The sequence below is a fragment of the Barbus barbus genome, assembly GCF_936440315.1.
Source record: "Barbus barbus genome assembly, chromosome: 7".
NCBI classification, from domain to species: domain Eukaryota; kingdom Metazoa; phylum Chordata; class Actinopteri; order Cypriniformes; family Cyprinidae; genus Barbus; species Barbus barbus.
In genome coordinates this window covers 30,637,339-30,660,252 of record NC_136735.1, presented here as the reverse complement: position 1 = coordinate 30,660,252, position 22,914 = coordinate 30,637,339, and the positions used below count along the sequence as shown (strand labels likewise).

Genomic DNA, 22,914 nt, shown 5'->3' with positions numbered 1-22,914 from the left:
ATGGCCGAAGCAGGGAGCCAACAGGGCCAATGGGAGGAAGGTTTTGATGATGAATTCGGAGAAATTATCAAAACTCGATCAGGTAGGAGAAATTATGATTTACTTCAGTTATCTGGAAGCCTTACATGTTGTACGTGAATTTTAATATGATTAATGAGTGCTGAAATAGTATGCCTTAGTTATTTTTTAATGTAAACATAATTCAGCTTCAGATGAGATCTTATTTAATTTATTTCTTAATCATATTTATAAGCAGCATGACTTTTACTGCACTTCTAGCCATATTCAAAGTAATATAAAAACTTTAATTGAATTTTACAGCAACATATGAATTACTATTTACTGCATCATATTTTCACGTTTCATTGTCTGTTAATTTTGTTGCTCAAATCAGACATTTACTATTACATGTTGAACAATCTTAAAATCTCATTTCTGGACTATGCTCCACCCTGAATGAGTTCACATCTATTTTTTTTTCATCACTGTCATGCTGTATTCAGTAGGGATCATGAGTGATCTATAAATGCTCTCTGGTGGAAATAGGACAGGTCTTAAAGAGCTTGAAATAGTTGCAGCTGCCTGGTGTTGGGTTTCAGAGTTCCTTGTTGGAGATTTAGCCATGTTGTTGTTGGCTGTGTGTTTTGCTGGCAGAAGACTCTTTCTCTTGTGTTTTCCGTGCGAGTGTGTTTATGATCAGCAGTGAAAGTAAGGAGAAAGTAGGCAAAAGATTCAACAGCCTGATGATCAGCCAGAGGATACAAACAGTACAGTAAACCTCTGAGAACAGAGCTTTAATAGTGGACATCTGTTATCTGTCCTAAATCGCGCCATACACCGGTAATTTAATGGCTTTTGGGTTTAGCAAAAACCAATTTTCAATCTCGTTCATGGCTTGGCTGTATGGTTCTTTGGAAACTGAAAGTCTTTTTTTGTTACATTTTTGGTTCTTCTGATGGCTTCTTCAAATTTTATATCTGAGCAATATCTGAGTCATACTTCTCCCCAAAATTAAAAGACATGAATAAGATACTATATGTTGCATGATGAAAAATTACTTATTTATTTATGCATACTTGTGATAACGAGAAATTTGGGTATACATATTCTTTAATATAGAATCTCAGACAGAAATATGTTTGCAAGATTTTTTAAAATGTTTTTTATGTATTTTTTTCTTCATGAAAACAATGTCAATGCAAATATGTTTATATCATTTGCTTTTTATACCAGAAATACAGTTATTTATTCACTTATTACTGTTAATATTATTAGTAGTCTTCTGATTTTGGGGGGAAATTACCTGAATGTTGTTTTTTTGTTTTTTATTCACCCAAAACATTTTTTGTTGGACCTAAAGTTATTCCTGACTCTAAAGTCCTATTTGGTCCTGATTGGAGCACTTATTTATTTATTTATTTTGTTTATGGAAATATCTTATTTTAAATGCGTTACTGAACCCTTCTGGGGCTCCTGGTATTCAGTGGCATTTTTACAGTTGGACGAGACAGTTTGACTCCTGGGACAATTTGAGGTTGCAACTGTATCTCCTGCTTATAGTATCCATTCTGTTTTTGTTGTAAATACCACTGCATGAGGCCTGCAGGAGTGACTGACATGTTAACATCTGCCATAGAATCTTCTGACTTTAAGAAATTCTCAAAATAACTACGCTTTCTGCTTCACATACTCCAGAGAGCACATTTTATCAAAGAATATAAAATGTTTTATGCCAGCTGTAAAAATGTTGGTATTTAAGCCTTTTACATAATCAATTATTACTGGGAAATTATAATTATAAAAAGCTTGTTTTTATCTTGTGGAAAGAGGGGCAGGGTTTGTTGTCAGCCTTTTTTGCTTGGGCCTTTCCTAGGGACAGTCAATAATACTGGTGTTTCTATTTTTGGCTTTAATGGGAATATATATACTGTAGAAGATATAATTCTGTATGAGCAGCCACTGTAAGGCAGTATTGAGCAAGTTCTGCTGGAAACATAATTCAGATCTCTTGAGCATCTCTCAGCAATCTCAGTCACTGGAGATCTCTGATCATTTTGTCATTACATAACCAGAGAAGCATACACTGGAAAAAAGACGCCTGAAGTATTGTATTCTCAAGAAATGTCTACATTTTAAATGCCTCAAAAGTGTTTTCCTTTATGATGGGATTACTGAGAAACTGTTTGCAATTAAATCTATGAATAAATGACATTTTTTTCTCATTTTGATTGATACTTGAGGATTTTATATACCAAACAAGTTACATGTTTGACTGCCACCACCATGGGTGGCATTCTGAGGAATCCCCAAGGGTGTCTCCAGTATCTTCTCATTTTACAACGAGGAGTGAACAGACATAAATGCTGAAGTTTTGAACTAAAATACCTTTTGAACTTTAGGTGTTTACTGCTCTCTGTCAGGGTGTGTTTTAAAGCCCTGGAGGCTTTTGTGACATTTGCCGTTCACTCTTTACCTCAGTTATTCATCAAATAAGCAGTGGTTGGCATCAGGGGTGAAGAAAAATGATATTGAAATGAGATCTCCACCCCTGGTTGGCATTTTAAAAATGCAAAGAACAACTAGTAGACTACATTAAATGTAAATACTGCACATATAAGGTCTCTAAATGAGAAGCATAGCAGACATGTTTTGATGTGTGAATAAATGTTTAACTGAGATCTTTTCAATATTGAATGACGGTATGATGAAAAGTCTTATCTTTTAAAAGACATGCAGCAACCTGTATTCTGAATGTTATTATTGTCCTCATCTGATTCTGCTTCTGTTTACCTCAATAGCAAGTTGTTGTTTATTGTGCTTGTTTACCTCAAGCGCAAACTTATTATATTAGGAGAAAGAACCTACTGATGAGATAATAACATTTATATTTTCTGGAGCAAATATGATTATGCTCTACAGGATTTTTTTTTTTTTTTTTTCCAGTACCACAATACTGTACGCGATGCACTTCGAAGAGACATACACATAATTTTCTCCATTGGGTAGTGGGATCATTTTTTTTTAATCTCACAAGAATGGATTACAAGCATGGACTGTTATTTATTTAGGATTTCTCTGGCAGATGTACAGATGGCATGGTGATGTTCTGAGGCTCATGATTTCATGTGAGATGTGCCACCAGCTGCACAAAAAAAACATGAAATGGCCCATTTCAGACCACTGTATTGAATTCATCAGTTTTTAATAGACCCCAGGCATATTACAGGAGATGAGAACAGACACCAGTAAACGGTGTCTCTTTTAACAGTGCAGTTTATTTTCTAAATGTCCAACTTGTAATTAAAGGCTCCAGAAAATAATTTCATACTAATTACGCATTATTCAGTGTGGTAATTGGGTACAATGACTTTCACGGTTCTTTTTCAAGGATTTTAAATAGAAAGTTTGAGCGAGCTATCCTTTGAGGTTCGTCCTCAGCAAACAAAATTGTCGTCAACTATCTTTCCTTAAAGGCTTTTGAAACAAGCTCCTAATTTTTTGAGGTAGGCCTGTATTTGTAATACTTAGAACAGGCTAAATAAATATGATAAATAATGACAGTGTTTTATGTTATGCGTTCTCTGCGCGTTCCAAATCAAAAGTGATGGAACGCCGTACTGTTGCTATGGTTACCGCGATGTCTGTTAGTGAGGGTCTGTTTACCGACTTTGTGCGCTGACTAACTTTCCTGTTTACTTAAATGTAAGGAACTCAAATGGAAACGTATTCATTATTATCGGCACCCTGCTTACGCAAGTAATTATCCTGCATTCTAGCACAAACAAGCTGAATAAAGTTGTTCGTTGTGTGATATCGATCCCTCTCTGGTGGCTATATCGTTCCCCGTTAGATAGAGCTGTAGTCACTCAGCCCGCGTGCCAGAACACCGTTACACCTGCCGGTATCAGCGGATCACAGCAGAGCTGGAACTGCACCCAAGTGAGGGAGTACGAGAAAATAAAGCGGAAAAGTGTCCACCCACAGTTCCTTCACCAAATCATCTTCGGCTTTAGGCATGGACGAGTCTGTTTAACAGCAAGGAAACCGGATAATCAAACATATATACACACAGGTAACGGACACACACCACAAACGCTCCGAAACCTATTACGGAGGAAATAGTTGCGTTTGTTATGGTGTAAAATGCTCATTTAGGTAAGACTGAATCATCATGCTGAAATACTCTTCCAGTGTGAGGTGATTTTTCGGCTGTTATTACGGCGTGTCACGTAAGATTTAACCAGATTTAACAATAGATCCTCCAGCCGGGTGCGTCTTATCTAGAACCGGATCTGTTCTCACGCACGGAAATGTTGTTTTATTGTTAATTACGCGTGCACGGGTGTCTTTCGTTGTTGTTTCTCGTACGCGTTCCTGGTGGATGGCTAAATGTGCGCACTTTGTAATCAGTCGTGATTTTATAGACGAATGCGAGAGAAAGTTTGGTGGTAGTCGCTGCTGCTTAAACTACACGCAGTTCAATCACATGTGGTGTTGTCATATAGACACGGAGTATTTCCAGGCTCATCGAAACATTTGGGTTTGCGCTTGTAAATTGAGAGGCTGTGGTGGAAAACATACGCCTGTAATCTGTGAATAACGGCTTGCCTCGGATGTGTGTGCTGAGATTAGGCAGCTAAAAGCTGGTGTGTGCGTCCAGCGTCTTTGTATTTGCCCGTTAGCTTTGGCTCAAACCCGTCACCCCATCATCCTATTTGCACAAGGGCGGATATAATCCAGCAGCAGCTGCCACCTGCCTGGAGTCACGCCTCCGATCAATGGCAAGCAATGCTTTCATTCTCCTGTCTGTCTGCACACAATATTCTGTCTGCCAGACCGGGCTCTATAGGGTTATTTATTTATTTTATACTTTATTGTCCTTCTAGTCCCAGTCTTCCAATCACTCCCATATATACACAGCCATTTGATGCTAATTTTATCTCTCAACATCTACAGATAAATTAAAAGCTGATAAATAAATAACTAAATATGCATGCATGTATTTATAGGCAATAATTATTATGGTTTTATAATTTCATTAAATGATCTGAATTGCAAGAGTGCTTGTAGATTGTCCTGGGACCTTTAACTGTTTAGGGCTTTTCACACTTGAAATGGTTAACCTTGGATCAAATCCCGAGTAAAGGAATCCTGGGATATCTTGTTTTACATTTCACTTCCCATACTTTACCTGGGATTTACAGTTGATCCTGGGTTTTCATAAACTGATTTACACATTGTCTGTATTGGGGAGTAAGTTACATGCAACATAATTACGCAATTTAATTACAAAATATGTGTTCTGTAATCTGTTACAGTTACTAAGAAAACACGTTATTAAATTAGTTATTTTTTACAGTAATTCGTTACTTATGAAAATGTTAACGATTACAAAGGGGTTTACATCTGAATATTTTCACACATTATTTTTGTTTTTTTCCCAAATTGCACTGATTGTGCTAAAATATGAGATACCAATGTTTCAGGAGTTTAGGACACATAATAGGACACATGCTTATTCGATAACTATTTTATTTGGGTTTATGTATGCTTTATTTTTTTTAATTAACTGTTAACTGTTTTGTTTTTTTTTCAAGGCATTGTTATGCCTCGAAAGTGTTTCCTGTCATAGCTATAGCTAATAGCTATGCAAAGATTTGGTTTCAAAAACTGTATCATAGAAATGAAACTATTTCTTGTTCTGATTTTAAATCTGTATTTAACCTCAGAACGATCTCCGAGTTAAAAGAGGTGCTAAAGTCTGATTTTGTATAGTTTGTATAGAGATTTTGAGTCCTGGCAATAGTCAGTGTTGTACAACACTACCACTGTAATGTTAACCCTGCATGGTTTAGATGTATGGAAATGATTAACTGTTGAAAACATTTATTAGAAATTTAGAAAAGTAATCAGTTACATTAATAAAGCAATTTGCAAAAGTAATTGCACTTACTCTTTACATATTAAATAGGGTAGCATGTAATCTGTATCAGAATCGGAATGAGTTTTATTGCCAGGTATGTTTACACACATGAGGAATTTTTTTCGTGACAGAAGCTTCCGCAGTGCAACAGAATGACAGTGACAGGACAAAAACACAGATAATAAAATAATAGAAATAGAACAAGTAAATAGGGAATTACAATATACAAATTGACAGTTGTATGTACAGGTGTAATACAATAGACAGTTTTGTATGTATATTATGTGCAAATTCTAAATGTAAACTAAGTATGTGTGTTAGATAAGTAAGTGTATAAGTGTATAATAGTGTTGTATTCCACAATTATTGTCAAGTGTTCATGAGATGGATTGCCTGAGGGAAGAAACTGTTTCTGTGCCTGGCCGTTCTGGTGCTCAGAGCTCTGTAGGGTCGGCCAGATGGCAACAGTGATGTGAGGGGTCCAGAGTGATTTTGCCAGCCCTTTTGCTCACTCTGGATGAGTACAGGTCTCGGAGAGTGGGGAGGGTTGTACCAATGATTTGCTCAGCAGTCCAGACTACCCTCTTTAGTCTTCTGAGGTCAGATTTGGTAGCTGAGCTGAACCAGACAGTTATTGAAGTGCAGAGGACGGATTCAATGATGGCAGAGTAGAACTGTTCCAGCAGCTCCTGTGGCAGGTTGAACTTCCTCAGCTGGCGAAGGAAGTACAACGTCTGCTGAGCCTTTTTCACAATAGTCTATGTGAATGTCCCACTTCAGGTCCTGGAAGATGGTGGTGCCCAGGAATCTGAATGACTCCACTGTCGTTACAGTGCTGTCCAAGATGGTGAGTGGGGGGAGAGCAGGGGGGTTTCTCCTGAAGTCCACGGTAATCTCCACTGTTCTGAGCGTGTTCAGCTCCAGGTTGTTAAGACTGCACCAGACAGCCAGCTCCTTAACCTCCTGTCTGTAAGCAGACTCGTCACTGTCCTGAATGAGGCCGATGACTATGGTGTCATCTGGCAAACTTTAGGAGCTTGACAGAGGGGTCTTTAAATGTGCAGTCGTGGTGTAGAGGGAGAAGAGCAGTGGGGAGAGAACGCAGCGCTGAGGTGCTCCAGTGCTGATGGTGCGGGTGCTGGATGAAAATTTTCCCAGCCTCACTAGCTGCTGCCTGTCTGTCAGGAAGCTGTTGATCCACTGACAGACGGAGGTGGGCACGGAGAGCGGAGTTAGTTTGGACAGGGGGAGGTCTGGAATTATAGTGTTAAAGGCCGAGCTGAAGTCCACAAACAGGATCCTCACATAAGTCCCTGGTCTGTCTAGATGTTGCAGAACATAATGCAGTCCCATGTTGACTGCATCGCCCACAGACCTGTTTGCTCTGTAGGAAAACTGAAGAGGATCCAGCAAGGGTCCAGAAATGTCCTTCAGGTGGGCCAGCACCAGTTTTTCAAATGACTTCATGACCACAGACGTTAGAGCCACAGGTTTGTAGTCATTTAGTTCAGTAATTTTGGATTTCTTTGGGATGGGGATGATGGTGGAGCGTTTGAAGCATGAAGGGACTTCACACAGATCCAGTGATCTGTGTTGAAGATCTGTGTGATGATGGGGGCCAGCTGGTCAGCACAGGTTTTCAGACAGGCTGGTGTCACACCGTCTGGGCCTGGTGCTTTCTTCCTCTTCTGCTTCCGGAAGACCTGGCGCACATCGTCTTCGCTGATCTGAATTGCTGGTGTGGGGGAGAGGGAGGTTGCTGGAGGTGTTAATGGTTGTGTGGAGAGGTTTTCAGGTGGGGGTGTGGGGTGTTTTTTCAAACCTGCAATAGAACTCATTCAGATAATTTCAGATCTGAATCTGAGACGATCTGATTCAGATATATTACATTTCCAAAGTAACCTTCCCAAAACTGTACTTGGTACACCCCGGTTTAACATTCTTATTTGCATATTTGTGTATAAGTGTCATTGGTTGGACAAATGCAGCATGTGACCCGTTTGAAACTTCTAGAATTGCGCATCTTGTTTTTTCCTGAAAGGACTTATAGGTTACAATTTATTTTGGTAGTCCACTTTAGACATTCTACTAACTACAGTAGGGGAAAAATAATTTGATCCCCTGCTGATTTTGTACGTTTGCCCACTGACAAAGAAATGATCAGTCTATAATTTTAATGGTAGGTTTATTTGAACAGTGAGAGACAGAATAACAACAACAAAAATCCAGAAAAACTAATTTCAAAAAAGTGTCTTTTATACAGGTAAGGAGCTGAGATTAGGAGCACTCTCTTAAAGGGAGAGCTCCTAATCTCAGTTTGTTACCTGTATAAAAGACACGTGTCCACAGAAGCAATCAATCAATCAGATTCCAAACTCTCCACCATGGCCAAGACCAAAGTGCTGTCCAAGGATATCAGGGACAAGACTGTAGACCTACACAAGGCTGGAATGGCCTACAAGACCATTGCCAAGCAACTTGGTGAGAAGGTGACAACAGTTGGTACGATTATTCACAAATGGAAGAAACACAAAATAACTGTCAATCTCCCTCGGACTGGACCGCTCCATGCAAGATCTCACCTTGTGGAGTCTCAGTGATCATGAAAACGGTGAGGAATCAGCCCAGAAGTACACAGGAGGATCTTGTCAATGATCTCAAGGCAGCTGGGACCATAGTCACCAAGAAAACAATTGGTAACACACTATGCTGTGAAGGACTGAAAACCTGCAGTGCCCGCAAGGTCCCCCTGCTCAAGAAAGCACATGTACAGGCCCATCTGAAGTTTGCCAATGATTCAAAGGAGAACTGGGTGAAAGTGTTGTGGTCAGATGAGACCAAAATCGAGCTCTTTGGCATCAACTCAACTCGCCGTATTTGGAGGAGGAGGAATGCTGCCTATGACCCCAAGAACACCATCCCCACCGTCAAACATGGAGGTGGAAACATTATGCTTTGGGGTTTTTTTTCTGCTAAAGGGACAGGACAACTTCACTGCATCAAAGGGACGATGGACGGGGCCATGTACCGCCAGGGCATTGAAAATGGGTTGTGGATGGGTATTCCAGCATGACAATGACCCAAAACACACGGCCAAGGCAACAAAGAAGTGGCTCAAGAAGAAGCACATTAAGGTACTGGAGTGGCCTAGCCAGTCTCCAGACCTTAATCCCTTAGAAAATCTGTGGAGGGAGCTGAAGGTTCGAGTTGCCAAACGTCAGCCTTGAAACCTTAATTACTTGGAGAGGATCTGCAAAGAGGAGTGGGACAAAATCCCTCCTGAGATGTGTGCAAACCTGGTGGCCAACTACAAGAAACGTCTGACCTCTGTGATTGCCAACAAGGGTTTTGCCACCAAGTACTAAATCTTGTTTTGCGAAGGGGTCAAATATTTATTTGACTCATTAAAATGGAAATCAATGTATAACTTTTTTGAAATGCGTTTTTGTGATTCTGTCTCTCACAGTTCAAATAAACCTACCATTAAAATTATAGACTGATAATTTCTTTGTCAGTGGGTAAACGTACAAAATCAGCAGGGGATCAAAAATGTTTAACTACATGTCAACTATTTGTCATTAATTTGCAATTACATGTCTACTAACTCTCAGAGTAGACTGTTACGGTAGGTTTAGGGGTTAGTATAAGTTGACATGTACTTGCAACATTTCTTATAGTCAGTATGTTGTGTGTTGTGGACCCAACTTATAGTGTTAGAAGTTAAGCAGACAGTCTAATACTCTAATGACTGCTATTGACATGTAGTTGCAAAGTTACTTACCGTTAGTAGAATGTCTACAGTGGACTATCAAAATGAAGTGTTACTGACTTATAAATGATAAAGATAAGAATGAAACGGTCTCTTTTTCACTCTAATTCACAAGTTTCCCATCACCATTTGACATTTTCATTAAGCATGTGAATATGAGACAAGCGTTAGGGTGTATATACACACACACACACACACACACACACACACACTTTTGTCTCCGGTTCTCCCACTTTTTTAAATGCAAATTTGAACCATTAATTTCCAGCAGTTTTATCAATTTGTCCAATTACGTTTTCAAATGTGTGAGTTTTTTTTAACTTTGTTTTGTTTTGAATAATGCTTAACCCATTTGGGCTCTTTTTTATTAAAACACTTGCTATTATCACCTACAGAGCCAAGGCTAAATTCCTTTTCATTGCAGAACATTATTATCAGGGTGTTTCAGAAATGAAAATTGTCACAACTGGGCAAAAACAACTATTATGGGCTGTTGATTACAGTTGCATATTGTGACACGCAAGGAGTTTAACACCTCTGCATTTGCAAAACATCAACCTTCAGCTTTGTTGACATCTTTGTTCACACTCTTTTGCATGAATCTGTAATGCATTGAGAGCACTCTGCAAAAGATGTTATGTCAGGTAACCTTCAATGTGTTTAATTTGTCAGGTAACCTACAATGTGTTTAATTTAATTCCATCTAAGTGAACTTAAAAATTCTGTCATTTACTCACCCTCAAGTCTTCTTTCTTCCCTGGAACACAAAAGGAGTTATTTATAGCAGAATGTCCTTCTGCTCTCTTCCATATAATGAAAGTAAACGTTGGCTACAGCTGTTTCTAACACAAAGTTGTTGTATGGCTTCAGAAGACTTGAAATGTAGCATGCATGTCATCTGGACTACTTTTATGATAGTTTTATGGTGATAATTTTTTGTGCTCGACAGCACCTGATCACCATTTACTTTCAAAGGATGGAAGAAAACCGCTCTGACGTTTTGCTTTTGTGTTAAAAAGAAAGACATGCAGTTTTAAGTACATAATTACATAATTTTAATTTTGGGGTGTTTTCACTTTTATGGTGCACTTTCATGGTGTATATTTGTTTAATAGCAAATGAGCCAACCGACCAACTAAAATTACAGCATATTAATGCGGTAATGAATTATGTCTTAAAGTTTAGGCATTCGATATTCAGTTTGTGAAGGGACACTGCGGGATGTCGTCTACCCTGTTGTGTTTCCAAACCTGAAGAAGGCAGAAATATAATTTCCCTGTAAAATTCTGAGCTTTTAAAAGCAGCTAATTGTGAGCTTTGTAGATCAATATCAGTAATACTGTAAGATAATGTGAAGGTTCCCTTTGCAGCAAAAGACTTAAGAGTAATCAGCTTTTTCTTTGTGCGGAGCTGCTGTATTCTGAACATTTTGTCAAGGGGGTTGACAGTCTAATTGAAGCGGATTGTGGTAATCAAGTAAAGGAATAACTTTTGGCATTATGGAACATTAAGAGATATCTGATTTGCTCCAGAAATTATTGATCCATGATAAGAATAGTTCATAATTGGTGCTTTTTATGGTGTTGAGATGCCTTTACAAGTCACCATTCTCTACAATTAAGAACTCAAATGAGCCTCGGACAAGATAAATGGAAATGGAATGGCTTTCAGGAACCAAAAATATGATCTGCATGGGATAGCAGAAACTATTGACCTTTTCGTCTACCAATTTGGACGTTTTCGTGTAATTCTGAGAATTGTGAGATGGTAACGTGTAATTCTGAGAAGGAAAGTCAAAATTGTGAGAGAAAATCTGGCAATTGTGTGGAAAAAAAATAAGTCAGAATTGTCCGATAAAATTAAAATACCTTTATTTTTATTATATGGTGGAAACAATAAAAAATAGGATTGCAAGATGTAAACTCAGAATTCTGAGAAAATAAGTTGGAATTGGGAGAAAAAACAAGACGGATTTGAGAGGGATTTTGCGATTCTGTCTTTTTTTTTTCCTCAGAAGTTTATATTCTCCCAATTCTGCGAAAAATGCTCTGAATAGTACGAAAAAGTCTGATTTGTCAGATAAAAATTCACAATTACCCTTTTTATCCTGTGGCAAAAACCATATATTGACACTTAAGACTGGTTTTGTAGTCCAGGGTCATGACCCTAGACCACAAAACCAGTCTTAAGTGTCAATTTTTTTAAATTGAGATTTATACATCATCTGAAAGCTGAATGCATCCATTGATGCATGGTTTGTTAGGATCGGACAATATTTGGCCGAGATACAACTATTTGAAAATCTGGAATCTGAGGGTGCAAAAAAATCTAAATATTGAGAAAATCGCCTTTAAAGTTGTCCAAATGAAGTTCTTGCATATTACTAATCAAAAATGGAAGTTTTGATATATTTACGGTAAGAAATTTACAAAATATCTTCATGGAACATGATCTTTCCTTAATATCCTAATGATTTTTGGCATAAAAGAAAAATTGATAAATTTGACCCATACAATGTATTTTTGGCTATTGCTACAAATATACCCCAGCGACTTAAGACTGGTTTTGTATATATATGTGACCCTGGAAGAAATGTATGTGAAAACGTATTGTTAATCAGCGTTATTTGTTTGCTTTTTATTATATTTATAGTCTATTTAACAATCTATTTTTAGTTCTTTGGAACTGATTTAATCTTTTTCAGTGCTGTTTACTCTTCTGTCATATTATTACAGCAAAAGCGTGTGAGAGTGTGTGTTATTGCGATTTATAAGCATGACATGGTGCAGTCAGGCTTGAAACAAATCTGAGCCATGCTACTGTGATTATGCAGTCAGCTGAAGTGTAGGCTGACCAATGGGAACAATGAACTGAAACTACCCATTTCATGATGATTATTGCGATGGTGGCAAAAACAACTGGAAGCTTAAAATCAATTATGCATGAAAATGCTGTCATCCACGCTGACTCTGGAAAGCTTGTGATTCACCACCCAGTGCTTTTTGTGCACAAGGAAATATCAAAACAATACTTACTCTTTCTTATCGATTCCATGGCCGTTCTGAAAGGTTTTAAAGAGAGCGTTTGCCCAAACATGACACTGTTGTCAAATCAGCATGACTTGTTTTCTTGCAAGGAGCACAAAAGGAGATATTTTGCAGAACGTCCAAGCTGTTCTTATCCAGTGAAAGTGGATGGAGAGCAAGGACCGCCTTTGCTAGATAACTCCTTTTGTGCTCCATGCGAAGATGAGAAGAGATAACAGTTTTCATTATAGGCGTGAACTCTCGCTTTAATATCATCAGGGCCCCTAGATAAGAATTACACTTTTGTAATCAATCTCAAACTCAAGCAAGCCGAGAGGGTAGCGCACAGAGATCCGAATCAAAGCAATTGGAGAATATTATAGAGGGGAACAACACAAGCTTTTAATGTGATATGAAAGCTAAATGTTCTTTGTACTGATTGGTTTTTAATGTTCCTAACACTAATGTTTCTTTGACTCTCTTTACGAATACAAGAGTGGCTTTCTGGCATTTTATCAACAGTAGTTTTTATTGGCGGCTCTGAGTGAGGCAACCAAAAAGAGGACTTTTACAAATAAATGTTCCTGGATTCTTGATCTTACAATTGCTTGTTTGCAATTTAGTATCCTGTGTTTTAGAAATGAATAGGAATAATAGAGGATTTTCTAAGCAGGTTCTTTGGCTTTTCTGATCAATTTTTCACCCCGCTCAGTCATTGTGTTTGTAAAGCTAGCCCGATCTACACCCTCGGTCTCTCAGAAGTAATCTTCTTTTGAATGCTAGCTGACCATTGATCTGTATATACCCTCAAACCATTCTCAGGTCTTTCAGGGACTTTTTGCTCATAGTCTCTTTGTATTTAACCTTCCTTATATCAAATGCCACAACAGAGTGAATACGTTCCATTGATCACGGTGGACTTTATTCTTATTTGCCAGTAGCTACTTTAATCACTTATAGTTTATTTGATGATATATGCTGTTATGTTGCTGTAAAGCTTTACATTTCTTAAGGTATTAAATGACTATGATTTGTTTGATATTAGGTTTCTTTGTTTGAAATTAAACTTAGTTGAACCTTAACTGGACAGTACTGACAGTGTACTTTCTCATTTTCAGATGAAAGAGAGGATGTTCAAAAGAAAACCTTCACAAAATGGATAAACTCACAGTTTGCTAAGGTAATGTGACTTGAGTATATTTTTTTTAATCGTGTGTTGAGGTAACACTGACTCACACAAAAATGAAATGTCTGACATCATTTACTCACCCTCAAGTTGTTCCAAACCTTCTTTCTTCTGCTGAATATAAAATATATTTTGAAGAAAGTTGGTAACCAAACAGGATGACAGAATTGTCATTTTTGGATGAACTATCCTTTTAATGTCAGATAAAAAATGTTTAATCATGCAAAATCTGTTTTGATTAACCAATTAAGGCCATCTTTTTTTGCGATTGTCAGAGAAATCTTCATGGATTTTTTGTTGTTGCATCCTGGAATTGCGTGTTATAGGTATACAAACTGAAATGTTGCTATTCATCCACGGATGAGGAGATGTAAGGTTGACAGGCTTGACATCAAGGTTAAAAGTTAAGCTTCACACTTGCACATAGTCTTGATCTTGAGGTTAAAAGTTAAGATTGACACTCGCACAAATTCTTGTCACTAACCTTTATCTATGTCAGGATGTGAGTGTGAATGTTTGCTTTAGATTTGTATGTTTCACGTTTTGCGCTTCCAGGAAAGGCGTTTCAAAACAGATTTTTGCATTCTCTTTGTTAGCGTCCTTTTACAGTATGTTAACAGAGGAAGGACATCAGTTCTTTGTCCTTCAAACTGAGAGAGAAATGGCTGCTTCAAGGCGAAGCTGTGGGGGAAAAAAAAGCTTAGAGAATGTATATATTTTTTTCCTTTCATAGAACTTCCAAAACTAAAGGTCTCATCTTGTCATTCGTATTTATTTTTGATAATATACACCCTCAAATACTCCACTTTTTAAATACTGGGAGGTCTTCATATACAGTACAATCCTGTGTATGAAGGACTGAATAAAGACCCGCAGCCTTTATAATTTCTCTTTATTCTCCAGACAAGAAGACCGCCTATCGATGACCTCTTCACTGATCTGTGTGATGGCCGACGTCTTCTTGAACTCCTGGAGGGTCTGGTTGGCCATGAAATAGTAGGTCCATCTTTAAATTTAAAATATGCATATTACAAAATAAACCCTTAAAGGAATAGTTCACCCCAAAATGACGCCTTTCATCATCATTTACTTATGAATACAAAAGTAAAATTTGAGGATAGTCATGGTAGTTCTCTTTTAAATACGTTTACAATGAATGCTGAGTAAGGATTTCATAATGGATTAAAAATCATTGTAAAAATTGGTAAATGCATCTCATGCCATATATTTCAAATCTTCTGAAGTCAAATGATAGCTTTGAATAAGAAACGGAGCAAAATGTATGTACATAAATTGGCTGTTAGTTTAACCCCAAAATGTTGTATATATTTCACTTTGGTCTATTTCACAACCCCAAATTTATTTTATTTTATTACTGAATGAATATTTAACATTTGCACTCCTGTAATATTCATTGGCATGTTCACAAGAGGAATGTCAGATTCATAAATATGATTCTCTTAAGTTCGCTCTTTTAAAACCAAATTGCCTTTTTCTATTTTTACTATTTTATTTTAAGTATAAGATTATTATTTTAAGCCATTATTTAAAGTTTTTTTTTATTTATATTTCATCTTTATAGATGTATAGATTATAGATTGTATAGATCTTTATATTTCAATCTATAGATGTATAGATTACATCTATGTAGCCCATACAGTTATAATGCCATTCTCTTTTGAAAGAAAAACAAAACTTTCATTTTTAAAGTATTTAGAATTTGTGACTATATGTGATTATTTACTACATGTCATTGAAATATATATATATATATATAAACATTTTGGGGTTAAATTATCGTGCGTGTTATATACTGTTACCAAAATAATGGTTGTTTTTGGTCATAATGGCCACCCTTTCATTAGGGTGACAGAACTTTCATATTTGGGTGAACTATCCCTTTAATTGGCTCTGAGGGGTGATATTCTGAGACACTTTTCATTGTTGTATTTTTATCAAGGAAAAAATACTCCTGGTTTCAAAGCGTTTTGACAAGGCTGAGTGCATAAATGGTTGAATTCATTTGCAATGGATGCTCAGAGTTCAGTTCTGACACAGTATATTCCCCATTTGCAGGTTAAAGAACGTGGTTTCACTCGAGTGCACTCCCTCAACAATGTTAACAGGGCCCTGCAGATCCTTCAGAAGAACAATGTGAGTTAATTGGTTCAACTGGCTGTTTTACTGTTCACAGCTTTTGGAATTTCAATGTTTCAGTTGAGCTTTTTTAATAAATGCAAGACAAAATTATGCAGAAGCAAAATTTCCAGTTTGATAAGGTAATGGTACTTATCCATTTCACAGACATAAAAGCTTTTTCTGCTTGATAAAATGTAGTGAAACAACCAACCAGACAGCTTGAATATGTGTTTGAAGAACCAAATAAAAGCCAAGTAAGATCGCAAATTATAGTCTGGTTGAAGTCATTTTCCTGCGAATATCAAACTGCTGATATCTAAAACTGATGTGGCTGAAGTATCTAATCTTTATCTTGTTTAAAGTCAACATATAATCAGAACTGACCCTGTTTACTGTCTTAATACATATTCCTGGTCATATTATGTGCAATAAAGGATCTTGTCTTCCCATCCGCTCCATTTCTAGGTTGAGCTGGTGAACATTGGAGGAGCTGACATTGTAGATGGGAATCATAAACTGACCCTGGGGCTCATCTGGAGCATCATTCTCCACTGGCAGGTATGAGAGTTCAATACGGTGAAATCAGACCCGCAATCTTTCTGGTTTGCCTTCAAGGACAGTAGCACACTAAAGGACCTTTATCATCCATTATGTTGTTCTATCAAAGGTTTTATATGTAGCACATTTGCAGTGGACTGTCGTGTGCTTATCTGTACAGAAACTCGTTTCCTCTGTGTTTTTTCTGCTCATCTGATAAGGTGGCCCTACTGTGGTTTATGTTCAGAGCTACCAATGTCATCTTCTTTCAGCTTACATTGGAAGGAATAAGGGATAAGGGAATTTAAGATTCAGTAACGTTTCTGCATTGAGATTCATTCAAAAAGTGCGACTGATTAGTAATTATCATATTCATTTACCATGTAATTTACATAATACTCCTAGGTATTTCAAAGTGCATTATTGTTATAATTAAGATTTATTTAAAATAAATTCCTACTATTATTCAGCAAGAATACATTACATTGATCAAAAGTGACAGTAAAGACATTTATGATAATGGAAATATTTCTATTTTATTTAAATGTTGTTCTTTTGAACATTCTATTAATCAAAGAATCCTGAAAAAAATATTAAGCTGAAAAACTGTTTTAATAAGAAATGTTTCTTCAGTACCAAATCAACATATTAAAATGATTTTTGAAGGATCATGTGACACTGAAGACTGGAGTAATGTGTGAGTCAGAAGCGCCAGACTGTCCTTGCAAGGTTGGAATTGCTCCACTTTATAGAAACAGCTGGCATTGTAAGCTACTCTCTCAGGTTCAGGAAACAGTCCTCCGTAAAATGTGCTGCACACACTCTAATATTTGGGTTGAACTGTTCTGGAACAGTGTTGTAAATACAACTTAACCACTGATTTCTAGTTGTGTCCTCTTTTGGAAGCCCAAACAAAGTAGTTTCGCTTTCGCAACGAAACACAGCGTCTCCAGGACATGGCTCTTTGGGTTTGAGACATTAGTCTTTGCAACGTTAGGGATATTATCTATGCACAAACAGCTTTTAACACTCCAAAGAGAAAGGAAAACTTGAAATCGCAACATATGACCCCTTTAAATAAAGAAGCTTATTTCAAAAGTCGTAGAGACCCCAAAATTTTGAAGGGTAATATATTACCACATTCTTGTACAGTACCTGTTATTTACTCCTAGACATTTCAGAGAATCCCATGGTATTACTGTGGTACACATCCAACCAGGATATTACCCTTGTACATATATGTACCGTGTACTGAGTGTTATCACGTTTTTGCTGTGCTTATCATGTTAATAAAATTTTAATCAAAATCTGTCTGTTAATATTAGCTTTATGAGGCCATGTTGCTACATTTGTCACTGTTCTGATGAATGTGCATATATCCTGTCCTTTGCTGTACAGGTTAAGGATGTGATGAAAGATGTCATGGCAGACCTACAGCAGACAAACAGTGAAAAGATTCTCTTAAGTTGGGTCAGGCAGTCCACTAAAAACTACAAAGACACCAATGTGGTCAACTTCTCCAGCAGCTGGGCGGATGGTTTTGCCTTCAATGCTCTCATTCACAGCCACAGGTGTGTGGGGTTGTTATTTTTGGGTGCTTTTTTAAAAATCACAGAAACCGTTGGTTTCACGACTAATGAAATTGAAAATATATTCATTGGTCATAAACTGCATGGTTGAATACTGGCTTGGCCTAAAGCAATTTTTGAAGCTTATTATGGCTTATTGTTTTTCTGTGTAGTTCATTTGAGTAATGAGCCAGCTGTTTCGATCTGTTTTTAGCTATTTCAAGCATGTCCACAGAAAAATAATTTGTTTTTCTGTCCTATATTAATCTATCCTATATTAATTACATCATCTGCTTTGTCTGTTTTTGCCAGGCCGGAGCTGTTTAATTGGAGTGTGGTGGAGCAACATGATAATGCCATTGAGAGACTGGATCACGCCTTCAGTGTTGCGGAGAAGAGTTTAGGCATCGACCAACTGTTGGACCCTGAGGGTATGACCTCCTCCTGTCTTCTTCTCGCTCACATTAGCCTTTGAAGTTTTTCTGACTAATACAGACAGGGCTTTTTTAGTTTAGTTTTTTTGGGTGGGAGGAAACGTCTTGTTACATCAACATCTAAAACAGAATTTCATCACATAATTTATGCCATGGGGGTTTAACTCATAGATGAGCTTGTACCACTTATGACTGGTTCTCTATGGACAGATCCAAAGGAAAGAGATCTAATATACAGTATATGCATGATGAATCTTTCCTATGGATAAGTCCATAAAGAACACGTATAGATATGTCATTTAAATGACAGTTATATGAACACTGCCATTCAAAAGATTGTTTTTATTTTTAATAAATTCTGTCATGTAGATAATAATAAGAAATATTTATTAGCACATTAGAATGATTTCTGAAGGATCATGTGACACTGAAGACTGGTGTAATGGTGCTGAAATATGAGCTTTGCCATCACAAGAATTAATTACATTTTAAAATATTTTAAAACAGAAAGCAGTTATTTTAAATTGTAAGAATATTTGACAATATTACTGTTTTTACTGTATTTTTGATCAAATAAATGCAGACATGGTGAGCCTAAGAGAATTCTTTCAAAACATTTTAAAAACATTGTTTCAATCCTAAACTGACACAAGTACACATACAATATTCTATAAATACCAAGCAATGTTTGCAGGGATCTTCTGCTTCTCACATTCATCTAAGACTCTAATAATCTCACATATGTCTCCTCTAGGAGTTAGATTAATTAAGTCAATTAAGTCATTGCTTAACTCATGGGTGTATCTTTTCGCCATCACAGATGTTGCTACAGCTCATCCAGATAAGAAATCCATCATTATGTACATCACCTCCCTGTTCCAAGTGCTGCCCCATGGCGTGAGCATGGAGGCCATCCAAGAAGTGGAGACCCTCCCTCGAGCTACAGTAACCAAGGAGGAGCACTTCCTCTTTCAAACCCAACAGCGTTACTCCCAGCAGGTCAGAGGAACACACACTCATAGACACGCACAGTTTTGAACAGTGTGCAGTAATCGTAATGCATGGACCCATTATCTCTGGCGCCACATACGTTTAATATGAAAGCCTGAGACTTCTCTGGTTTCAAAAAGGTTTTCAGACGTTCTCAGGATGTCGAATGCACCTCTATCTCGTCAACACACTTTGCCAGCTGACATTGAATTATGTTTTGTAATTTGTGATCTAATTTTGACTCTCTGCATTTCAACTTCCTCGTCGTCCTTCTCACTGCCATATCCAGCTCATTGCTCCATCACTCAACTCTCCTCAATATTTCCATCCATCTCTGTGGCTTTTGTTTGCTTATTTCAGTCTTTCTTGTCTTCTGTACATCTCTTAGATCACAGTCAGTGTGGCCCAGAGTCGTGTCCGCAGTCCGTCTCCCTCCTATAAGCCTCGATTCAAAAGCTATGCCTTCACTCAAGCTGCCTACGTCAAAACGCCTGAACAGCAGAGGAAGTTCCTCACCACACAGGTTGGTCATTGCTGACTGCTGGTTTTCCATATCATTGCCAGGCGTTGTAGTTTGTTTTTAGTGTACAACTTCAGACTGATATCAGTGTTGTCACGCTTCAAAAAAAGCTTGTTCCAAATGTAATATATTGCCTGGCAGACAACAAAATTGACAAAAAATGCCATGGATTTGCAATGAGGAAGGGACCTGAGGGATATTTCAGAGACTTGCTTTTTTGACTTTAAGGATGGAACCGTCCAGAACACCCTATCAACTGCACAGCAACACACAAAAACTAGCATTGTGAGCACCACTCACGTTTTCTTTGGAAAATGCAATAATCTTATTTATTGTGTAGTATTTAAAAATACAATCATTGAAAATGTGACGCTGAGATACTTTTATCTACATAAGGCATTTCTCTTCTAAGGCAAATTCTCATTAACAACCAGTCTAGTTGATGGAACACTGCCACATTTTTACATTTTTAGAAGAAAATGTAAGTGGTGCTTGTGAAAACAGTGTTAACTAAAACCATTAAAAATGGAGCATCGCTTTAATTCAGGAAGGCCACACCAGTCAAGCTTGCATCAGCTGACAGTCAGCTGTTTCTGACATGTACCAATCCAGTTTTGGCACCTATCACAGCAGTCTATTTAAATCCCCATTCAGCCTGTCTACTAATGCATGGCTGCACAACACATCTAACTCCCCCCTCCATCCCCAACTCAGCTTGAACCTGTATTATAATCTGATATCTTTTTGCAAATTTTTTCAGTTTTACAGTCAATTACATTGTATTTTGCCCTGATTACAACAAACTCATGTTAAACTGTGAACTGTATGTATGCATGATTACTGGATCTGTTTTGTTACCCCAGGGGGGTTTGACTTGATGCTCTCCCCACTCTGTCCAGGCATGGCTGCATGGATGGGTGCGTGGACTTTGCCCAGAGCAGAACCATAACGCCAACACTAATTGTATGCATCATTATTATAATAAATATACATATAACGAAAGTGGTCTTGACTGAATTTGAACATTTGGAGATGGAAATAAACTTAACTCATTTGAAGGACTAAAATTACAAAAACTACAATAAAAATCATATGCTGTATATATATATATATAATGAAAACTGAAAATATGACAATAAAAGGTCATTCAAAATATTAATGAATAGTATATAAATAATACTAAAATAACACTGGTGTAAAACTCTAGGGTGTAGGGCTGTGTATTGGCAAGAATCTGGCGATACGATACAGGGGTTGCGATACGATATATTGCGATACTGTAAGCAAGGCGATATATTGGGATATTTCTTATTTTAGGAATAGGATATATATTTTTTAGGAAAGCTGTCATTAAGAACGCACCACCATCAAGTTCAAGTTGAGCTTTATTGTCATTCTTCTACATGTGTGGACATATAGTGGAACGAAATGTCATGTTTTGCAGGACCACGGTGCTACATATTAGTTAAACATAAGATAAGCATACAACAATGCAAGTATAAGAGAAAAAGAAGAAAAAAAAAACGTCTGACTATACATATACTATAACTAGTATACCTAGTTGCCTAGCCATACACAAACTGAGACTGTACAAGAACTTTATACATATACTGTACATGAAATTATGCAAAAGGATAGAAATAAAAATAAAAATTGTATACATATATTGTACATTAAATTGTTGTGCAGATTAAAGAGAGATTTTGTGGGAAGCAGCGCATAGTGCAAAAAGATTTGTAGTGCAATGCTCAAGTAAACATTTTTTTTATTGAGTCTTTGTAGCAGGGAGTGTTCATAGAAAGTGTCTAGTGTGCATATAGTGGGATGAGTTCGTTACTACTACCATGTGCAAACCTTAGCAAAAAATAAATAAATAAAAACAGTTTAACCAGAACACACTGGGATCTGCATTTGCAATAATCAGTCCCTATAACATTCAACATTATTGAACCATTTTTTGTGCAGTACGAGTAAAGGGGGAAATATTCAAGTGCTTGCATGATTCTTTAGTTAAATGTATGTATTTACATACATTTAACTAAAGAACAGTTACCAAGATGGCGCCGCTGTGTTCGGATGCCGTTCGGGTCGCTCCGCTGAGATTTTGCTTAAACAAACTTACTTTTTTACCTACTTTTACTTTCTCTTTTTACACATTTCACGTCGGCACTGATCACCTACAACATAGAAACACTTTTGGACATTGGAAACCACTACACCAACCTGCTTCAGGACACTTTATCCACGAATCCTGCGTGGCCTCTGGAGATTCTTCGGAACGCGGAGACGACCAATAACCCCCCGAGGCGACGGATCAAGAAACACCGCGGGAAGCGCGCTGGAATTCGAGTCAGACTCAGGAAAAGGGCTCACAGTCCTCCTCTTCCAAGCATTCTCCTTGCTAATGTCCAATCCTTGGAGAATAAGATGGACGATCTTATAGCCAGGATTAGTTTCCAACGGGACATTAGGGACTGTAACATCCTTTGTTTGTCAGAAACGTGGCTTTCGTCCTCGGTCCCGGACACTGCTGTAATGCCGAGTGATAACTTCTCTGTCTTTCGGACGGACAGAACAGCAGAGGCCGGTAAATCCAGGGGTGGAGGAGTATGTTTCATGATCAACAAGAAATGGTGTGATCCCAGGAATATCTCCATTCTGTCGCGTTCCTGCTCGCCTCATCTGGAACATCTTTCCATTATTTGCCGCCCATTTTATCTGCCCCGGGAGTTTTCATCGATCATTGTTACTGCTGTGTACATTCCACCACAGGTGGACACCGGCTTGGCTTTGTCTAAGCTTCACGATGTGCTCAGCGGCTA

At 37.6% G+C, this 22,914-nt stretch overlaps 1 protein-coding gene across 2 annotated transcripts in view; it reads left to right on the top strand.

Moving 5' to 3' along the window:
* LOC306873056 (dystrophin-like) overlaps positions 1 to 22,914 on the top strand; it is a gene marked incomplete at its 5' end in the record, with an annotated part of 132,966 nt that continues 110,052 nt past the window's right edge. For both annotated transcript variants that reach the window (XM_079422059.1, XM_079422058.1), the window contains 9 exons: positions 1 to 82; positions 13,837 to 13,898; positions 14,808 to 14,900; positions 15,981 to 16,058; positions 16,509 to 16,601; positions 17,979 to 18,151; positions 18,461 to 18,579; positions 19,403 to 19,581; positions 19,961 to 20,095. In XM_079422059.1, coding sequence (XP_079278185.1) covers positions 1 to 82; positions 13,837 to 13,898; positions 14,808 to 14,900; positions 15,981 to 16,058; positions 16,509 to 16,601; positions 17,979 to 18,151; positions 18,461 to 18,579; positions 19,403 to 19,581; positions 19,961 to 20,095 — 1,014 coding nt within the window. The remainder of the gene's footprint in view (positions 83 to 13,836; positions 13,899 to 14,807; positions 14,901 to 15,980; positions 16,059 to 16,508; positions 16,602 to 17,978; positions 18,152 to 18,460; positions 18,580 to 19,402; positions 19,582 to 19,960; positions 20,096 to 22,914) is intronic.